At 39.7% G+C, this 20,192-nt stretch overlaps 2 protein-coding genes across 2 annotated transcripts; both read left to right on the forward strand.

Annotated features, from left to right (window-relative positions):
- Nucleotides 1-1,211: 1,211 nt before the first annotated feature.
- Nucleotides 1,212-15,900, forward strand: cnsta (consortin, connexin sorting protein a). Its single transcript, XM_077564640.1, has 13 exons — nt 1,212-1,353; nt 4,333-4,423; nt 4,514-4,879; nt 6,095-6,690; nt 7,993-8,023; nt 8,684-8,770; nt 9,604-9,685; nt 10,199-10,220; nt 10,309-10,369; nt 11,919-12,436; nt 12,738-12,926; nt 14,361-14,502; nt 14,621-15,900. Exons 2-13 carry the CDS (start codon nt 4,411-4,413, stop codon nt 14,830-14,832), a joined length of 2,319 nt encoding a protein of 772 aa, XP_077420766.1. The 5' UTR covers nt 1,212-1,353; nt 4,333-4,410; the 3' UTR covers nt 14,833-15,900.
- Nucleotides 15,901-17,042: 1,142 nt separating this feature from the next.
- LOC144051106 (uncharacterized) lies at nt 17,043-20,180 on the forward strand. The gene is made up of 3 exons (XM_077564902.1): nt 17,043-18,101; nt 18,346-18,467; nt 18,922-20,180. Exons 1-3 carry the CDS (start codon nt 17,916-17,918, stop codon nt 20,000-20,002), a joined length of 1,389 nt encoding a protein of 462 aa, XP_077421028.1. The 5' UTR covers nt 17,043-17,915; the 3' UTR covers nt 20,003-20,180.
- The last annotated feature ends 12 nt before the right edge of the window (nt 20,181-20,192 follow it).

Genomic DNA, 20,192 nt, shown 5'->3' on the forward strand with positions numbered 1-20,192 from the left:
TCAAGAGTCCTGTAATATTTGTTGCATTAATGTAGCCATTTTTACCCTAACGGTTTGTTGAGTGTCTAAAATCTCTTTAAATTTAACAAATTAATTGCAGAAGAAAGTCAAAATCTCAAATTATTACAAAACAAATAGTTTTACTGTTACAAATACTGTACATATTACACGCACATTTAAACTTTTTTTAACTTCATTTATGACTGACCTGCTGTGAGGTCATAATTTTATGTACACATTTTAGCATTTTTCTTTTATACCTTAGACAGCTGACCTGGCTGTGAAGTAAACAAATAAAAAAATTAATCGATAATTTGTAATTAACTAAATACAATAAATAAGAAATACTTAAATGTATATGTAAAATTGTTTATTTGACAATATTTACAATTACCAAAATTATATGTATATTTTTAAATCCGATTGCTGGTCTGGCCCACTGATCTGAATATACAACTGGAAACCCGATAGGCCAAACTTTTGGCCATATTGCTCCTCCCAATAAACGTTTCTCGGCACACGATCCTATACATTTACAGTATCGAAATTGGAGAATATTTGAGACAGTACTTCGTAGAAACAGCATGATTTATGGTGTTTTAAATTTGATAAACGTAAACAAGAGGACTTCAGACATTTTACAACGTATATATATAATTAATTATATTATAAATTATAACTAATTCAACAAAAGATGCCTCTGCCAAATCTAATATCGGGGTCTGGAACTGAGCGATAAAAGAAAAAGGGTGTCTTCAAAGCAGCATATGCCGTCCACTTTTTTAATTTTTTAATTTTTATTTTACTTGTTATAAATAGTGACCACCCCGGCACAAACTGTGTATGTCTCATCTGTACGTATCCATATAGTTTACAATAGTCTGCTCGCGAGGTGGGAGGAGCAAGATGGCCACCCTGTGACTTCAACGGCTTGTACGTATGAGCTATCGGCTCTCCAGTCATATATTCAGATCAGTGGTCTGGCCTAACCTTGCTCTGCAAGATGAATTCTCGCGGTATTTGTGAGTTCACAAACTCCCGAGACTATTGTGGAGAACTCCCTTGAGTGAATCACAATTATCTATCAGGCTATTGCCAGGTTAGGTCTGGCCATACTTTGCCCAAACCTGACATTGTCGCCTAAAGAGGGCGACAGAGCCACTCGGTACTGACGTTGGCAACGTCGCCCCTGGTGGCAGATAGACGTCATTGCGACAACATCCTCAGAAAGGTGTCACTTCAGGTCCAAGCTGTCACCTTTTGGCCAACCTTGCCAGTGAGAGGTGGCGTTCCTGTTGGATTACCTGCCAATCGTCGATGCGAAAGAAGCGCTCCTTCGCAAGCTAACGAAAAGTAAGGTCACTTTAAAGCATACGAATGTCCGGTGACATAATTAAATGGTTCGATTGTGGTGTGCTGTGCAGATGTGGACGGCGAGCTAACTATTAGCCAACGCCGCTGTACTCTCCAAGATGACTCAATTTGTAACCGTAGTCGAACAATTGCTATATAAACTCATCTTGTTGCGATAGTAACGTGCATAGTCGGGTAGCCACCAGCACCTTGTGATTTTTTTGAACAGGCAACGTTACGATTATGCTAATTATTGTAACCGTGACAGCGCCTGCGAGAGAGCCGTAACATAAAATTGTCGAAAGTAGCACATTGAGCAACTAGCTTGTTTAACCAGGGCAGATGCTCACCTTGTTAGCAATCACGTGAGCGTTTAGCTGTCAGCTAGCACATCTGTCACCGAATCGAACTATGTGCTCGCCCATCGTGTCACACTGAAGGCTTGCCACTGAAAGCTAGGTTAACCAAACGCAGTATGTGCTAGTAGAGACGACGCAAACATTCAGGAGGGACACGCCATTAGGTACACACTCAGGATGATTGACGCCATCTCGATCCATCACGAAAAGCTGTACTAAAGATACTGTTGGTGTACCTAATGAGTTGTCCTGTGGTTTGAGGTGTGTATGCCCATCTGTATTACTCTTGGGTGGCCTTTGTTTCTTCTTCCTGAGATCTGAGCTCTTTCCATTTCTCATGTCCTTCATTATTTATGAGCCCCCTGTAGAGAAGAGGAAAAGATGGGTTGCTGGATGAACAGGCAGCGCTGTGGGGGAGAGACACTCTTGGGATGCTATTGATTAAGAAACAATGGCAAGTAATGCACCAGTTAGATTAGGCATGGAGGTTGTCCTTGATTACAAGTCAGCATAAGAATAACATGTTTATTGCATCTTCTTTCAGCACAGCATATAATATTCTTCTATCACTCCATGTCCTCAGTATCTTCTGCTCATTCACCAAGTCCATAAATCTCCCATTTGTTCTTCCTTTCCGCCTCCTACTTGGCAGCTCAATTTACGGCATCTTTTAACTGATATATCCAGTGTCCCTCTTCCACACGTCCAAACCGCCTCAACCTGCTCTCTCTAGCTTTGTCTCAAAACGTAACCAGTCTACTTGCTGTCCCTCTGGTGAGCTCATTCCTGATATTGTACATCCTTGTCACTCACTCCCAAATGAAGAATCTCAGCACCTTCAACTCTGCTAATATTAACCTGCCTCCTCCTGTCTTTTGGTCAATATTACGTTCGCTCAATCATTCAACATGGCTGGTCTCACTACCTCATATAAACCAGTACACCTTGGGTATTTTCCTAATGATGCCAAGTTGTGACCATCTTAAAAACAATAAAGGGAACACATCTCACAGAAAAATATATTGTTTTATTTATTTTATTTTTTGTCTATAATAATAGCTTAAAACCTAGGCTACATATACCAGAAACTAAACTATCATTTTACTACACATATCTAAAATATTTTATGTACAACAAAGAGTCTGGAGGAGTTTCGTTTTAAAAATCATGTTGAAAAGTTTAGTGTAAACTTCCTTGAAATGAGGGGTAGTATGCCAAATAATGAGACCGAAGAAGAGCCCGCAACTTCCAAAAAAACTGTATTCAAGAGACAATATCAGCAGTCCTAATTAAGGTATCTTACTAGCTGATGCGCACAGTCGCACACGCCAAGTTTGCTAATACGTTGCGACAGGCTCGCAAATGTGGTAATCAAGCTATCAAAGCATGCTTTTCACATGGCTTTACCAGCATGTTGAAGAGAAACAAGCTCAGTTCCAAACGGCTGATTGGACATGACGTTTCTAATATTGGCAATTTACCAAAATATGTCTTTAACCTGAAACCAAACCATGGCAGAAAAAAAAGTTGTTGACCGCTGCTATAAAGAACAAAAGTAAGTTGTATGATTAAAAAAAAATAAAAATCAGATTGTACTCGTAACGAGTGTGGAAAATATCAATGACAACCATAAAACCACACACCTTACTGTATTGTGACATGGCGTAAGGGATAATAAACTGGCCTCATTAAACAAAAACTTGACTGTACATTGCAAAGTCAGCTATGCTTTGTGTTGAGACTCGAGTGAAGAGACTCGCCTATCAGGTGATCCGCCCAGTGTGTCCTTCACCACAGCCTTTTACTGTTTACTATACACTTGTTAACCTATTTTATACTGGCAAAGCACTTAAGCATGTTAAAAAGTAGCTGTGGGGCAAATGTTCTAATATTGATTATGGCATCATCACTATACAGTACTGTATAGTTTGAAGTTGGCAAAATAGCATCGTGTTTTGTGATCCCTAATTAAAAAAGTGCGATGACGACAATGATGACTGACTCTCTGCAAGCCTCCCTTTTCCTTTTTCTCTTCACTATTTTGCAAGTGATACATTTATGACTTTGGTCACAACATTACACAAAAATTGGGGCCCTGCTTTTTTTTTTTTTTTTTTAATTTTGTTAGGTTATACAGGGGTTGATTTATACCCATGATTGTGTCACGATTACCAATGTTACAACTCTGTACAATCTTAAATTTCCATTATGTAAAAACAGGCTTCATGTTGATGGAACTGACGTTGTTTGACCTCAAAGGTTCTAATTTACTTAAAGGTATGAAATGTAGTGTCTGAATATGATATGGGTGTAAAGTGTTGTCATTTTTATTAGATAGATCCAGAGATTTGTTGTCGAGCTTCCAGGTAATACAATGTGCGGTACAGAGTGGTTTTCCAATTCTCGTTCTACAAAGAACCTGTGGCAGTTGTGTTTGTAATGTGTTGTAGATGATATCTTATGATGTGCTGGTAGGATTGTACTTAAGGGCCAGTATTTGCTTGTCACCTCAGGAATGATGTTGGACTTGTTTTACTGCCTTTTGCCCCTTCCCGCTCACTTTCACTGATGAATGAGTCAGACTGTTAAACTTATGTAATGTTTTTTTTTTCTTTCGCAGCGGCCATTCTTGTTCTCGAGTGTTTGCTGGATTGGCGACAACAGGCTGAAAGGTCAAAGGTTGTGAGGGTGGAGCCTCATGGAGCATGGTGGTGAGTGTGAAGAACGTAATCATCGAAGCCACGAAGAAACATGTCCAGTCTGCATGCACCAAATATTGATTTCGTATTTCATGTCTCCAGGTCAATTGGACCATGAGGACAGAATAATGTCACAAGTTGTAGTGAGTGGGGTCGACCGTTGTGATAACACACCCCACCCTGAACCTCTTACTGGCCAACCTCAAAACTTCAACAAAATCAACCCGCTCACTCAGACTGAACATACGTCAACTCTACAAAATGATTTTGGAGCCTCAAATGCATCCCTCAACAACAATGGGGAGAACAAGGAGGAGTCTGAGAGACACAAAAACACAATCAAAGAAGAAGAAGAGGACATTGATGAGGTGATGAAGGATGAAGAGGAGGAATCAGAGGCATCAAGTTGCCGAATGCACTGCCAGTCGCCAGACACACCCATGACTGACTCCTCCTATTCAGAAACAGGTACAGAAAGCAGGTGAAATTACACAGACAAAAACACTTGAGAATTATGCGGCGCAAATTGACAATATTTCTGATTTAATTGCTCAATACGAAGTTGATAAAACACCTTGGATACACCCTGGACTGGTCGCTAGTCAAACTCAAAACAGCAATTCACACTCACATTGACACCTATGGACTATTTTTAGTCTTCAATGTAACGTGCATGTTTTTTTAATGCGGGAGGAAACCGGAGAAACCCCACTGAAGCACAGTGACAACATGCAAACTCCTCACACGAAGTTTGGAGCAGTGACTTGAACCCCGAACCTCTGTGAGGCAAGCATGCTGCCCATCCTGGATGTTGTAAATCATGGCTCACAATGCTAGTTGGCAACCAGCAAAAATGGGAACAGAATGATGCAATTAATGGAGCCTTTGAATTGGGGTAGCTTTTGCGCTACTTTAGGATGTCATCAGCCTAAAAAAGGCAGCACAGGAATTGGGACGCAGTGGTGCATTGAGATATAAGTTTAAAAAAAAATCTGTGGCCATGCCTGTAAATCATAAAGTCTTTTATCTCAAATCATCTTTCCGCATCAAAATGAGTAGCAATGTCATTAATCTGTTCCAGCCTACGCAAAAACCCCAACAAACAGCTTTGTAATGTGCTTTTTAACTCAATCACTGCCATAAATTCATTAAAAAAAAAAGATAATTAAAAATTAGGGGTGACAGGCAATTAATTGTTTTAATCATAATTAATCGCATGACTTCACTAGTTAACTCACGATTAATCACAAATTTTATATCTGTTATAAATGTACAATATTTCTTTTTTCATACTCTTCTTAACAAAAGTGAGAAAAAAAATGTTAAATAGAAATAGTTCAAATGAATTTTTGACATTTATAGCCATCAATGGCAGTGAATGAGTTAAATAAGAAAAATGGCACACATTATAGTGTTGTACTTTGACTCCGCTCTGTCTCAGAGGTCTGTTAAATCGGCTGCACTGAGAGAAAAGGAGGTGAATAATTCCGTTAAAAAAAGCGTTCAAAATATCATATACATTTTGTTTCACTTCACGGTTGTGCAGGTTGATTCTTCACACACAAAAATAATAAATCTTTGAGGTCAGAAATATCAAGGGGGCCTAATACTTTCGCAAGGCACAGTGTAACTGAGTTTGCTTTGCCAAAGCCAAAAAATGATATTTGTCTACTCCCTCTGTAGGAAGTCTGCTGGAAAATCCTTTCAGTCCTGGGACGAGTCCAGAACTTACATCCCCTGTCCTCCAAGAAACGTCATGTCCCATCAGCCCGTTGGAACTGGGCCCAACTGAAGTGGACTTCAGTGGGTTTGCTTCCAGCACACCAGGACGTACCTTCATCACTGGGCCTGTGCTTTGTCCTCATCCATCTTTAACCTCAGACACAGGCCTGAGCTGCACTGATGGACCTAAACATATCTCAGCAACTAGTGCCACAAATGCAAAATCCACCTCAGAACCTCTTACCACTTGTTCTTCCCCCATTGAAGGGCTCACATGCTCCAGTGTTTCTGACCTTCATTTAGAGACGACGTCCCCCATGAAGCCCAATACGTCCATCACATCTAATAGCCAAACTGCACAGCCCTTTGCCCTCTCCAAAGGGCATATAACAACTGGTGCACAATCAACATCTGAAATGACACTTTCACATTCCGATCAGTATACTTCCTCTTCAGTACCCACCTGCACCATTAGGCCCATCTCTTTTCTGATAGCATCCCTGGAACATTTGGCCCAAAGAGGAGATGACACTTGCCTTCCACAAGACATTCATCAGGTAACCTCTTTTTATTTGATTTCACCACCAAATGCCCTCTTACAATTCAACCCTCCCCCCAAAATGTAGTTTTTGGGTTTGAATAATAATAATAATAATAATAATAATAATTTTGAATGGGTTTGAATAAAAGTTTGTTTTTTTAATACTCCCCAAAATGTATTTATACATGTTTAATGTTTTTTTATATGCTACAGCATACAGAAGGCTTTAATACAGCTTCTGAAATGAAGAGGTTGCTTAAAGCAATGGTAGTTATTACAGAAAAACGGCCAGCAGGTGGCAGCAGAGTATAAGAGATCAGCCAGGGCCATGTTGCAACAAGCACTTTTTTCCAGTGATGAAACTTAGCTATATTCTAATGCTAATTGCTGCAAAACGGAAACAGATACAAATGTAGGTTCCATGTTTTTATAGCAATAGAACAGAATATTCTGTGGACTTTGCAAAATCATTTAAAATCCAGTTAAACAGCCGGGAGCGAAGGGGGTTGCATCAGTCAAAATGGCTGGGACTGGGAGTGAATGAGTTAAAAAAAAAAATAATCTCTATTCTCTACTCCACCTCCAATGTATGGTGTCAATTTGAAACAAGCACACGACACTGCATCCACAAGTCAAGCTTGCTACCTGCTGGACAAGATGTGTGCATTGACATGTAAAAAATCTCTGTGAGTTAGATTTCTTGATGTGTCTGGATCTCTGGAATGCACGCCTGCAAGAATGTGTTTGTGTATGCAAGACTAGTTCCTAATTAAACGTAAGATTTCTTTTGAGCATAATTTCTAAACATGCATTTTGGAAATGATCAACTTGCATATGCTTGTAGGTAGTCATTCATTTATTGAGATGTGCAACTACAGACAACACTCTGTAGAGACCTTTTTAAACGGCAAAAACAAGCTATTGGAGACACTTTAAGGTCAGAGCCGTTATGATTGACTTCTTGCGTATATCATTCGTTTAGTTCAACATGCAGATTTGATATAGTGTTTTCTTCTGTTAAAAGAGCCCTCTAAATATGTACTGGTCCTTTAAATTTAAATGTGAGAGCTTTTTGTGTCGTCTCGCACTCGCTCACACTTGAGACACATACACACTTGTTCCGTAATCAGCTGAGCAACATAAAAGTGACACTGACACCGGCCAATGAGAGGTAGAGTTTCTATGGTGGCATCTCTTTATATTGTCCTGAAGTCGGTCTGTCTTTTGATTTTAATTGACTTTTGGGTGAACCGAAGTGTTTTCTTAGAAATGATAAAAATGCTTATCGTGATTTAAAGGTTCTTATCTGTTCCTGCAGATTGCTGAGGCCTCTGTCCGCCATGAAGATTGTATCCTTATCATTGTTTATGTGTTGGCGGAGGGGCTTTTTGTGGAGGCCAAATTTGGTTGTAATATGGCACACTTCCTGAAAACTACAAGCACTGATTTACCATAACTTGTTGTACACACAGTGAATTGGAATTTATTTACCCATAAGGAGGGAAAGGAATGGAAAATTGCCACAAAAAGCATCAGACAAAGCTATTGGTCTTGATGTCAACTTATCTTTATTTTCACATTTACTTAAACAAAGTGCTTTTTTTTTTTATCATAACCAGCGAACCATCTGTCGCAATACAATCAATTCAAAGAAAGTCAAAGTGCAACTCCCTCTTATAGACGTGTCAGAAAACAGGAACATGCGATGTAATCTGACAACAACAAAAAGTATTTAAGAAAGATACAAGGGGAGAGCTGGCCTAGCTATGCCATGCATCATGCATGGCATGTATAGAGGGGCTGCTCGGTGAGAGAGGGGCCATTGAACCATGTCAAAGAAGGATTGTACTATAGCTGCTTGCACATATACATAAACATGAGCAATACTTCATCCTCTAAAGTTTTCACTTTGTTCTCCTATTTTTTCCCCCATTGCCTGCCTCAAGTTATGTCAAGAAAGTAAAGATTTCCAGAGCCATTATGTGTGTTCTTTAACTTGCGTTGTTCAGACCAGTTGGCGTTACAGTGCATTCAACTGGAGAGGCTTTATCACCAGAGAGTGTTGGACAACTTGAATGCTCTCCAGCAACAGTGGGGTAATTTACAGTAGATTTACACTTATACAGTTACATTTGTTTATTTATTTATTTTTTTGTGCTACCTATAAAGAGAGGTTTCTCAGCAGACAGGAACAGTGTTGTTGGAAAATCTTTAGTTGAATACTTGCACTGAAGAAAGAGACCATGCTTGTGTTGCATTTGCATTTCACTTATTACACTAACATTATAGTGTCCATTCATCCATCGTTCTCTGTACTGCATATTCTCATATACAGATGATTTCAAAAGTATTGGAACGGCAAGGGCAATTTCATTTATTTCTGAAGAAATGTGTGTTTCAGATCAAAAGACAGAGACAAAATGTATATTTTTTAAAAAGAAGAAGAAAAAACTCAAGTCAAGACAACTTTAGTTTGAACCACCCACTTTTCATGTGAACAAAAGTATTAGAACAAACATTATTTTTTAATTAAATTAGTGAATATCATTTAATATTTGGTGGCATAAATCTTACTTGCACTAACTGCATCCAGCCTGCGACCCACTGACTTCGCCAGGCAGTTGCATTCTTCATTTGAAATGCTTTTCCAGGCCTTTACTGCAGCCCCTTTCAGTTCTTTTTTTGTTTTGTTTCTGGGGGCATGCTCAATTAGGTTAAAGTCTGGTGATTGACTTGGTCTTCAATCTGTCATGAAGCCCCGTCAGTTTACCTCATACTGAATCCAGCTCATCTTTGCTTTTACAACCAAGTTCAGAGAGCTGACACTTAAAGTAAAACAGGATAGATACTTGACCAAGTTTGTACTGTCACTAATGTATACACTGCAGTACATTGTAATAATATTTCTGTCATTGTTTGTTCTTCGTAGAAAGTCGGTGTACAAGAAGCTCACCCATTCTAGAAGCCCGACATCTGGACACTCTCAGAGACATCTGCCAGACACACACTCGGTCAGTGTATGTCTTTGTACTTTACACTGTCAGGCAGGCAGACTAATGTATTTGAAGTTCCAGTAAACCTAATAAAGAAATAACATGCCAAGCAACATATACAATATATCCAAAAATAGATACACAAGGTGGCGAGAAATTAATGTTTGTGTGTGTGTGTGTGTGTGTGTGTGTGTGTGTGTGTGTGTGTGTGTGTGTGTGTGTGTGTGTGCGCGTGCAGTCACCTTTGCATCCTATTTTCTTTAAGTTCCTTCATAAATGCATATTGCATCCGTGTTAAAGATACGACTGCTACTTGTGCACTTTAAGACATTTGAGCTTTTGTGCTACTAAGGTTTCATCTCACTTGACTGTGTCACACTCTCGAGCACACACACATACACTTTGTAATAGCCTGGGAAATGTGCTCAGGCTAATATTAGATTGGCAGAGTAGAGAAGCATCACCTATCTTACATGTCTTAATTTACGAAGAATACTCACCACCGTATCATTCTGTCTCTTCTCGTCATAGACCAAATGTTACAGATGCAGCGGTAAGACATGTTTTTTTTTTTTATATCATCTGTGTGTATATAAAAGGGATATATTTTTTTAAAACAGTTTGTATATGTGTGTTTACAGTCTGCATCTCTGGGCTTGTTAAGGCCTCTGCTTGAAGAAGGGGATGCATTACCTCCATCAGGTGAACGAATGAAGCAGTATGTGTGGGAGAAAAAAGTTGTAGTGTGCATTATATAAGGTTTGTTGCTGAGACGGGGTGTTCTGTTGTCTCGACACACACATCTGGAATGTGATTTGGTGGGTTTTATCAGGTCACGATAACTTGTGACATATGTAATATAATGTTTGTAGTCAGCAATTTTTAGGAAATTATTTTGAAAAGGAATTCGTTTTAAGTACTAATTACCTCCCCAGAGAAGGAATTTAATTTGTTACTCCTTCATTAATCTGATTACAACCAGAAGAACAGGTGGAATTGTTTATAGTTGTACAAGTGTTCCACTTAGTCACTAAATGAAAGTGACAGTACTGCATGATTGCCTGTGTGTGTGTCTACCTTGTGCCAGTATTTGTGAGCTAGCCGCATATCATTTTTCCAGCGCAGTGTAAGATGTGGCTAAAAAAAAAATCGGTGCTGCTTTACAGCTAGTCAGGTTTAAGATTTAATTTTAATTTTTACCATGGTAGCAATATGACAAGTGCCCGCCATCTTCAGCATTAGAATCACGACAACCCCCCCCCCCCCACACACACACCCCTGAGATGGATAAAGACAGGTGGATTTTGCTGCTTAACTCATATTTCACAAACGCAATATTAGTCAAAATGCTGTTTTTTTTTTGTTGACTATTTGTAAAGAACATGTTTGGGTTGACTCATCCATTCCCAGCCATTTTTCAATGGATTTTGACAGATTTTGCAAGGCCCACAGAATATTGTGTTCTATTGCTATAAAAACATGGAACCTACCAATCGAAAGATTAGTCTTCCTTCATCAGGAAAAAAATATATTTTTATCTGTTTCCATTTTGCAGCAATTAGCATTAGAATATAGCTAAGTTTCATCATTATTCACAAATCTATTTAGAATTGTGAGTTAATGATTTTTTTCCCCAACATAGCCCTGGTTGATCTCTTATACTCTGCTGTCACCTGCTGGCCGTTTTTTGTAATAACTACTATTGCTTTAAGCGGCCTTTTCAGGTCAGAGGCTGCATCAAAGCCTTCTGTATGCTCTGGCATAAAAATAAAAAATAAACATAAAAAAATGTATAAATATGTTTTTAGGACCATGGCAATATTTAAAATAGATAAATATACGTTTTTGGGGGCAAATGAGTTAATGGCGATTTTCTATTCTTGTAATTTCTAGTTCCTGATCGTATAGTACCTATACCTTGAAATAAGGCTGGATATCGGCAGCATTGGTATTCGGCCATTCCTATTATTAATAGTAATAATAATAATAAAACAGTACATTTGGTATATATGGAGCTGTTATGTTGCACCCCTGTCCATGTACTTCCTGAGAAACAATCATTACCATTATATTTATAGCTGCACCTTGCTATACCCGTCTATCTATTTGGGATGTCACCCGTAAACAGAAAAGTAAAACCTTTTATAGGGTTTTAATCTACCACCTGTTTTCAGTGTCTCCTTCTTGTCTAACAATGACTTACATTCTTTTAAACCTGACACGTCCTATTTTGTGGTGTGCTTTTCTCCAGCCCATCACATTGAAGTTAGGACGGAGAATAAAGCCGGAGACTCCTCCTGTCCACAAACCAGCCATCCACTCACGCCCTCCACAAATCAGCTCGATTCCCCCGAGTGTTCCGAAAAGAACAGGGAAGTCCTCGAATGCAATTTAGAAGGGCCGGCCGGTTTCCATGGGACTGAGCTGACTGACGTGGAAGGCAGTGGCAGGGAGCAAGGGGAGTGTCCGGAACACACCATTTCAACTGTGGGAGACGTGTTGCACCCCTCTCAAGCTGGAGAAATGGATCAGACCAAACCCGCAGAGCAGCAGGGAGGAGATTTAGGTTCGGCACAGGAAAAGGAGGTGGATCGGGAAGCCGAGCGCAGCAATGTGGGAGAGGCAGCGGAGGCGCTGATGATGGAAGATGAGACTGAAGAAGAAGAGGGCGAGGAAGAGAGGAAAGCACTCAGTGGGATAGATGTGGAGGTGGAACATCTGCACCGGAAAGCTCAAGTAGCAGATAAAGAGATTTGTGACGAGATCAAGGTACAAATCCTGTTTTGTTTAAGTGTTTTTTTAAACTTGGGTACAAGAATAATTAGTCAATATTTTACAGTTAAGTTGTTTTCTTTTTGTCATGTGATTTCGTCTCAGTTGTACAATTTTTTTTATTTTTTTCTCTCTTTTTGAAATCTTCAAGTGCCTCTTGTCTTTGTTGCCCTTGCTAAAATGTCAGCCTCTGTCCCAGACAAGTATTAGCACAGAGCAACTGGGAGTGGAACATCTGTTGCTGTTTCCTGAATATGGACGTGCACTCTGTAAGCGCTGCATTCCGTTTTGACTGCAGGAGGGAAATGAAAGCAGCCTGCAGCAGGAGGATGATGATGGCCATCTTCCTCAAGAGGCTCTTCTGAAACACCCCGAGCTGGGCAGTGAGGTAGACGAGGAGCAAGAAGAATACGAGGCTGAGCTGGCTGATGTCTTTCCAGAAGCGATCACACTGGACGACATGGCCAAACTCATCACTGTAGAGGAGGTCTGTACACGTTCATGCTTATTAAATAGTTCAGCATCATGTGATAAATGTATTTTTCAATGCCTATTAGTGTTCATTTGTCTGTAATTGTAGTTGACTGGATGTGAAGTTTGAAAATTTGCTTTTATCGCTATGTTTTTTCCACGTTTTTCAATCCCACAAATGACAGGCAGGCTTTTTTGTGTGTGAAGGTCCTATACAAATCTAAGTTATTATTATTTAATAACTCACCCCGCCCATAGCAACATTATTGCAATACTCTGCTACTGTCTCTGTAGAAATGAAAGCTAATTTAACATCTATCTGAACGGAATTGATAGATCAGCTTTAAAAGGAATCCCGACTGTCATGACAAGTTTGCTTTAAATTATTTGTTACTGACATAACTATGAGATACATTTTTCAAAAATCATTTCCAGTTTAATACATTTTGTAGAACCTTTATTTGGACGTACGCCGCCATAGTTATTTACGTCGCAACGCATTCAGTGCGTAGTGACGTAGAATGGCGGCAGGGTCTCTGCCGTGCAATGTGAAACGCCCATAAAGAAAGCAAGGTAAGCCTCGTAGCGTTCCTAAAGGGACGATCAAAACTCTTGAATGTGTTTCTTTAGGAACGCTACGAGGCTTAACTTGCTTTCTTTATGGCCGTTTCACATTGCTCGGCAGAGACCCTGCCGCCATTCTACGTCACTACGCACTGAATACGTTGCGGGGTAAACAACAATGGCAGCGTGCGTCCAAATAAAGGTTCTACAAAATGTATTAAACTGGAAATTATTTTTGAAAGGTGAATCTCAAAGTCATGTTAGTAACAACCAAATAAATAATATAGAGCAAACTTGTCATGACAGTCAGAGTTCCCTTTTAAAGATCACCATTAGCAAACATGCTAATGTGTGCTACAATGGCAGGTGTATTAGGCAAGTCTTTAGCTAATGTCAAGTTGTCATTTATTGATTGATTGGGATATTCCATGTCCGCTATTAGTGTTGATTTACTCCCTGTAATTGTATAGGACTGAATGTGAAGTTCCTATGTTGTCATGTCTTATCTTCATAGTCTGATTTAAATATGCGTTTTCTTTTTGTCAAGCCCAAAGATAATTGATAGACATTTATTGTGTACTTTTTTTCCCCCTCCTTCAACATGATGATTCAGAGATTATTTTGATATCATGCTAATGTGGTCTAAACAAAGGCAACTCAAATAGGTATCCATTAGTGCTGACTCGCCATTTATTGATTGTTTGGGACATGTACATAAGCACTGCCGACTGCAGTGTAATAAATGTTGAAAGGAGAGTGGATGTAGTTCAGTACTCCTTATTGTGTGTTGCAGTGACACCTAGCGGTGAGTTGAAAGCTGACTCTTTTGTAAAGGCAGAGCTAGAGATCGTTTTCAAATTATGTTATTTATTCTACGCCCTCCCAGATATCGCCTGCCTCTGGCCTCATCTCCATCTTGAAGAAGAGGAAATTGCCTACCGATGATGCTAGTCTGGAGTCCAGGTCCGATAATCCCACTGCCAAAAGACGAGTCCGCTTCAAAGTAGCAGATGATGGCTTTGATAGTGGTGAGTTTCTGAAATGGATGAATTGGCTTATTTGACCCTTTGGAATAGACCCCTAACAAGATAAGTGGTGCAGAAAAATGGATGGGTGGCCAGAAGGCCTAATTTGTCTGTTTTGCAGATGTTGGCGGCAAAGACTCCTGCCTGCTTCTCTTCCTGCTTTGTATGGTTACTGTGGTGATCAGCATGGGCGGCACCACCCTTTACTGTGCCCTGGGTGACGTTCACTCCTCCGTCTGCCAGGACTTCTCCAGAAATGTGGACTTTTACTTTGGACAGATGCAGCGCGCCGTAGCTCAGATCCATCAGTGGTTAGGCCCGAGTGCCACGTAGCGGCTCGTTAGCAAGGGACAGAGAACAAACAGTCTGCTTTGTACAGGTCAGTGTCCGCCACTTGTTTTATTATGGAAAAGTGAGAGAAGTGGGTACACTTCAGGCCCCCCAAAGAGTTAGGGAATCTGCCAAGACTGGATCCATACTTTTTGCTGGCCTCACTCAAGAACACAGGAATAACAGCTGACATTGCTGTCAGTTGTTTAAATAAATAAATAAATGAATAAATAAATGTTTGTAAACTGTAGGGCTCAAACATGCTCTCTACACATGCTGCACAAATAGTGGCCTCATGGGCATTTTGCAAAACGTTTTGCAACCTCTAGGGTTGCTTTTATTGAGGTTTTTTTTTTAATCACAAATGGGAAAAAAAACATTAATTGTAAAGTCTTAATCATGTCTTAACACTCAGAATGAATGTTTTCAGTCATATGTAAGGCATTTACACTATACTGTATATTTTTAAAGGTTTTTTTTTAATAGAAATTGAGCTGTTGCTGGACCACAGACAATTTATGACGAATAACACTGATCTTAACCTATGCATTGTTCGACCTGTTCTACTTGTACATTTAAAAATTAATATAAAACATATACCAACGGGAATGTTTAACATGACTGGTACAATTTAGTTTTTGTAATTTTGCAATATTATCCTCAGACTAGAGACCTCTTGCAACTAATTATTCATTGTAATTTACAACATCTATGTGATGTTATGTAGCATTGTGTCTGCCCAGTTGTGTCTTTGCATCTCAGGATTTCTGGGTAGCATCCTCATTGTGAGAGCCACTGTTGTTGTTTTTTCCCAAATTTGAAAGTTTTGAAAGAGATGGAGGGGGGGGGGGGCTAAAGACAACACTGTATTGTTCTTGCAGTTCATCAACTTTTAATTATTAAGGCATTTCTGCATCCAATGTGTCGTTTTGGATGCCCAAAGAGTGTGAAAATATGGCAAAGGTACAATTCACACAAGAGGAGCTTCCATGGAGTGTCTTATATGCATTATGAATCACCTTGGATTAAAGCAGTATTATCATACATCACATAATGATGTAAAGCATTGCAGATTTGTTCTTGTTTTTATTTGCACGAGTCATCCGGCTGGCTCAGATGACTCCGAAAATCTTGTTTAATTGTTTATATTTTTAATTTATGACTCAGCGGATGCAAACATTTTTTATTTAGTCATTATGCTCACTTAATGATTGTTGTTGCACATTACTGAAGTTTTTAATCTTTCATGTCGGCATTATAGTCGTGACTTTATCTTGTAATCAGATGCTTTTTAACAAACGTGTGTAATTTGCTTGTATCACTTTTCTACCAGGCAGGTTGGTCGTATTGTCACATTAGATGATATGTTCGGACTCTCTTACGAGTATAAAATGTTTCACAAAAAGAGCTTACAACAAAATGGCTATGTGTGTCATTGAGTTCTGTGTACCACTCATGACAGCCACGTTCACGTCGGTCTTAAAAGTTTGTGGATGTCCTACATTGAAAAGAAAAAGACTCATGTTGAGGATTCGTGTTGAAAGAAATACATTGAAAAGTTATGTAAATGTATTTCTTGCCTGCAGATTTTAATGTATAAGTTGATCTGAAATTTTCTATTTTGTATTTTTCTTTTAATGAAATCTGAACCAAGCATTGTTTTAAATCAGTGATCGTCACTGAGATTTAAGCTTGGGGAAAAACAAAATTTGGTACCACTATCTGTTCATGTCTAACCTGAAGTAAAGTCTGGCGAATGTGAAACATGGATTTAATAATGTTTTTCCTTCTACTGTAATGATTTAGGCCCATAATCAAAGTCACAGCCATATAATTGCAATTATTATTATTATTATTATTATTATTATTATTATTATTAAGGGTGTCAGGCGATTAAATATTTTAAATTGTAATTCATCACATGACTTCAATAATTGGCTCACGATTAATCGCACATTTTATAGCTGTTCTAAATGTACAATAAAATATTTTATATTAAGTTTTCATATTCTTGTTAACATAAAAGTGTGAACAAAATGTTGAACTAATAGAAATATGGCTGCATCTTTTATTCATTGATGCAGTAATTTCATAACTGTTAAGATTAAAAAGATGTACTGTATTGTAAAAAGAGTGTGATTAATTACCCCCCCCCCCCCCCATTTTTCTGCCATGTTTGCGTTTGTAAAACATGACGGCTCAGTGCATTTTTCTTTTCATATTAAGAGCTATCTAATCTTTAACATGAAGTAACTTTCTGTAAAATTCGGCACATTTTTGAAACTGTAAAATACAACTTCGCCCCAGTCTCCACAAATATATGCATTATTATTACATTTATTACTGCTAAATTTTGACATGGACGTTTTTCTACTGCGTTGCAACTGGAATTCCCCAAGTAAAGGGCTGTCATTAATCACGTGTTAAAAAATATATAATGGCGATCTTTAAATTAACTCAAAATTGACGCCCCTTATCATTATTATTATTATTATTACATTTACCAAATCATCCATCTAAATAGACCCCCCCCCCTCATGAAACAATGATGTCATTAAGTATCAGTTCTGTAATCACCTTCATTTAAATTATCATGTAAAAACTTCAACTCAAAAGAAACCGTTAAGTGACATTAAATCTGTAAAGAACAACCTCTATGGTCTACCTTTATTAAAATAGAAGATCCTGTCTTCCTACGTTGAGATATCAAGCACTATTAATAATACACAACAGTTGAACGTGATCCAAAAAAAACTGCGACCTTTGCTCCACTCAGAAAAACTCGCTCTATGCCAGACGTGGCCGACAGTCGTCTGTAAATTATTGTATCTAATACCAAGTCACATTGTCTTCCAGTCACGTACTGTACCACCAATTACTTTTCCAGTATGTAGTAATCCAGAGGCTCCTGATTTATCAAGGCCTCCCTTTAATTGGCTCACTTTATGTGAGTCACACACTTGTATTTCCACTGGTCATGTGTCCCACTGTGTGATAGTATAATAGTAGATGGGGGGCGGGGCTAAAGGAGGTGTGACAAGCACGTGATACGTTGGTGCAGTGGGCCGGGCTTGGGGCCAAAGGAAATGGTCGCGTCAGAAGCCAGCTCTCCCTATAAGCACCTGTTCCTCTACGTCACACCAAGGTTGCAGACTCAAAAAGCTTGTGATCGCTTTCCAAAGCGGAGCATGTGCGTAGATAGTACACGGACTATATATTCACCATCATGGTTTTTAGCTCCATTCAGCTCCTTTCTTCACTACAACATGGAGGTAAGAGAAGACTTTTTATGCATTATTTAATTAAGCGAGTTTCACTTGTCTGTATTGGAATGGAACTAAATAGCTAATAAGATGGAATAACTTTCCACTTCCCTTTTCTTGTTGTTTAACCAAGTTCTTATTGAATTATTAATCTGTACAAATTATTATCAGCCAAAGAATTCTGTCTTTACAAACGATACTGTAATACATTATTTTATTTCCACTCAGTATATCGTCTCCTGTTTATATAAAGGTTGTAGGTCGCCATGCAGCTTCATTACTGGCGAGTCTGAACCACCAACGTGAACAAGCCAACTTGTGTGACTGCGTGCTCAGACAGAGGCAGAACCCAGCTCATCTCTACCCAGCACACAAGTAAGTTACCGTCTGTATCAAAAGTCTACACACCCGTGTTCAATGATTTGTGTGATAGGTAATTTTTCCCCCCAAATTTTTTTTAGCCATTTATTTTACCTATAACCCAAATAAAATTACATCTTTTCAAGCCGGGAAGAAAAAATAAAACAACTGAGAAAATATGGTTGCACAAGTGTGCACACCCACATAATTTGATGATTTGGCTGGCTATCACATTCCAGGTCATGTTAAATGGGAGTCAGCACACACCTGCCACCATTTAAAGAGCCTCTGATTGATCCCAAATAAAGTCTAGATGTTCTAGAAGGCTTTTCCTGACATTTACTTTGTAGTCATTTTTTACTAATTTATTCTTAGTACCCAAAATAATGGCAGCAGTGGGAAACCACTGACGTTTCTATTATTTATTTATTTTTTAATTACCCCCTACCTTTACTTTAATCTCCATCAGGTGTATCCTATCTGCTTCCAGTCCAGTACTCGCCAGTATCCTGTCCTCGACGGGTTCCCTGGTGGATCTGCAGGCTCCATGTCTGGCCGACTCGGTCCTGGAGCTGGTGTTGGACTTCATTTACACGGGAGTTCCGCCTCCCGCTCGGAGTTGGCAACAGTACCGCGATCTCCTTGCTGCTGCCCGCCTCTTGGAGATGGAGCAACTGCGGGAGGTTCTAATAAACGCTCCACCGTCATGTCATGTTCCTCAAGATTTGGATCACAGTGTATCATACACCACTGAGTTGTGGAGCACAAATACTGAGAGAAAGCTACAAACAGGAGAAGAGCATAAACATGTGCTCCCATTTATGACCCATGTGGACTGCGGTTCTTTATCCTCCTCGTCCTCCTCTCTGTGCTGTGGGCCGATACCAGTCATACGTCACAGCAGCAGAGCCCAGAATCACCGGTGCTGGATTGATAACTCACATGAGATACCTCTTGTGGAAGACTCCTTTGCAAGGAGCTACTGTGAAGTTCAGAGTGCAAGCGAGGATGACTTCATGAAGAACCAGGAAGACAACCGTGGATTTCCTGAGACAAGAAAGCAGCAGGAGGATTCTAAGAAGTCTGAATCCGAGCTACTCGCCAGTTCATCAGAGCAGTCCAGTGACGAAGAAGACGCCAGGGTCGAACCTGCCAACCAAACGTCCTATCTTCTTCTAGACAAGACGCTGGAACATGGAGCAGTGTCTGTGATTGGTCACAATCACACAAACAAATCTAACACTGGGGCTTCATCTAACGATGCTAACATTCATTTAGGAGCCAAGGAACATGTGGCGTGTAAAGAAGCCTACACAGCTCCCACCGTGTATGAGCGGCCCGCTCGCCACCCCTTCCAGTGCTCCCTGTGCACGCGCTCCTTCAGCCAGCGCGGCACCTTGAACAGGCACATGCGCTCTCACCTGGGGGTGAGGCCCTTCTCCTGCCCCCGGTGCCCCATGACATTTTCCCGCCAATACCGTGTGACGGAGCACATGCGCGTACACCAGCGTTGCAGCGACTTTACCAAGCCCTCCGCTTCCTTGATTTGACGCAACACAAAGAGGGCGTGTTCTTTTAAGCAATTCGATTCAGATTTGTCCGCACAGGGCTTGCTAGCTGGTCCACGGTAACGTCTGCCTTTTTTTTGTCCATAGATTAGCTGCTCAGAGAAAGATGAACAAAACATGTCTGTAGATATCGTCACACATCAATACATTTAATAATCAGCATCTCTTTTGT

This window comes from Vanacampus margaritifer, chromosome 4, assembly GCF_051991255.1.
Source record: "Vanacampus margaritifer isolate UIUO_Vmar chromosome 4, RoL_Vmar_1.0, whole genome shotgun sequence".
NCBI classification, from domain to species: Eukaryota; Metazoa; Chordata; class Actinopteri; order Syngnathiformes; family Syngnathidae; genus Vanacampus; species Vanacampus margaritifer.

Excerpts from the sequence above, each read along its gene's own strand:
- cnsta (XM_077564640.1), top strand. Across the intron at positions 6,691-7,992 it reads TTCCACAAGACATTCATCAG|ATTGCTGAGGCCTCTGTCCG; the intron begins GTAACCTCTTTT and ends CTGTTCCTGCAG. Across the intron at positions 8,024-8,683 it reads CTCTGTCCGCCATGAAGATT|ACCAGTTGGCGTTACAGTGC; the intron begins GTATCCTTATCA and ends TGCGTTGTTCAG.
- LOC144051106 (XM_077564902.1), top strand. The coding sequence starts at position 17,916 with ATGGTCGCGTCAGAAGCCAGCTCTCCCTATAAGCACCTGTTCCTCTAC. Across the intron at positions 18,102-18,345 it reads TTCTTCACTACAACATGGAG|GTTGTAGGTCGCCATGCAGC; the intron begins GTAAGAGAAGAC and ends GTTTATATAAAG. Across the intron at positions 18,468-18,921 it reads CATCTCTACCCAGCACACAA|GTGTATCCTATCTGCTTCCA; the intron begins GTAAGTTACCGT and ends AATCTCCATCAG.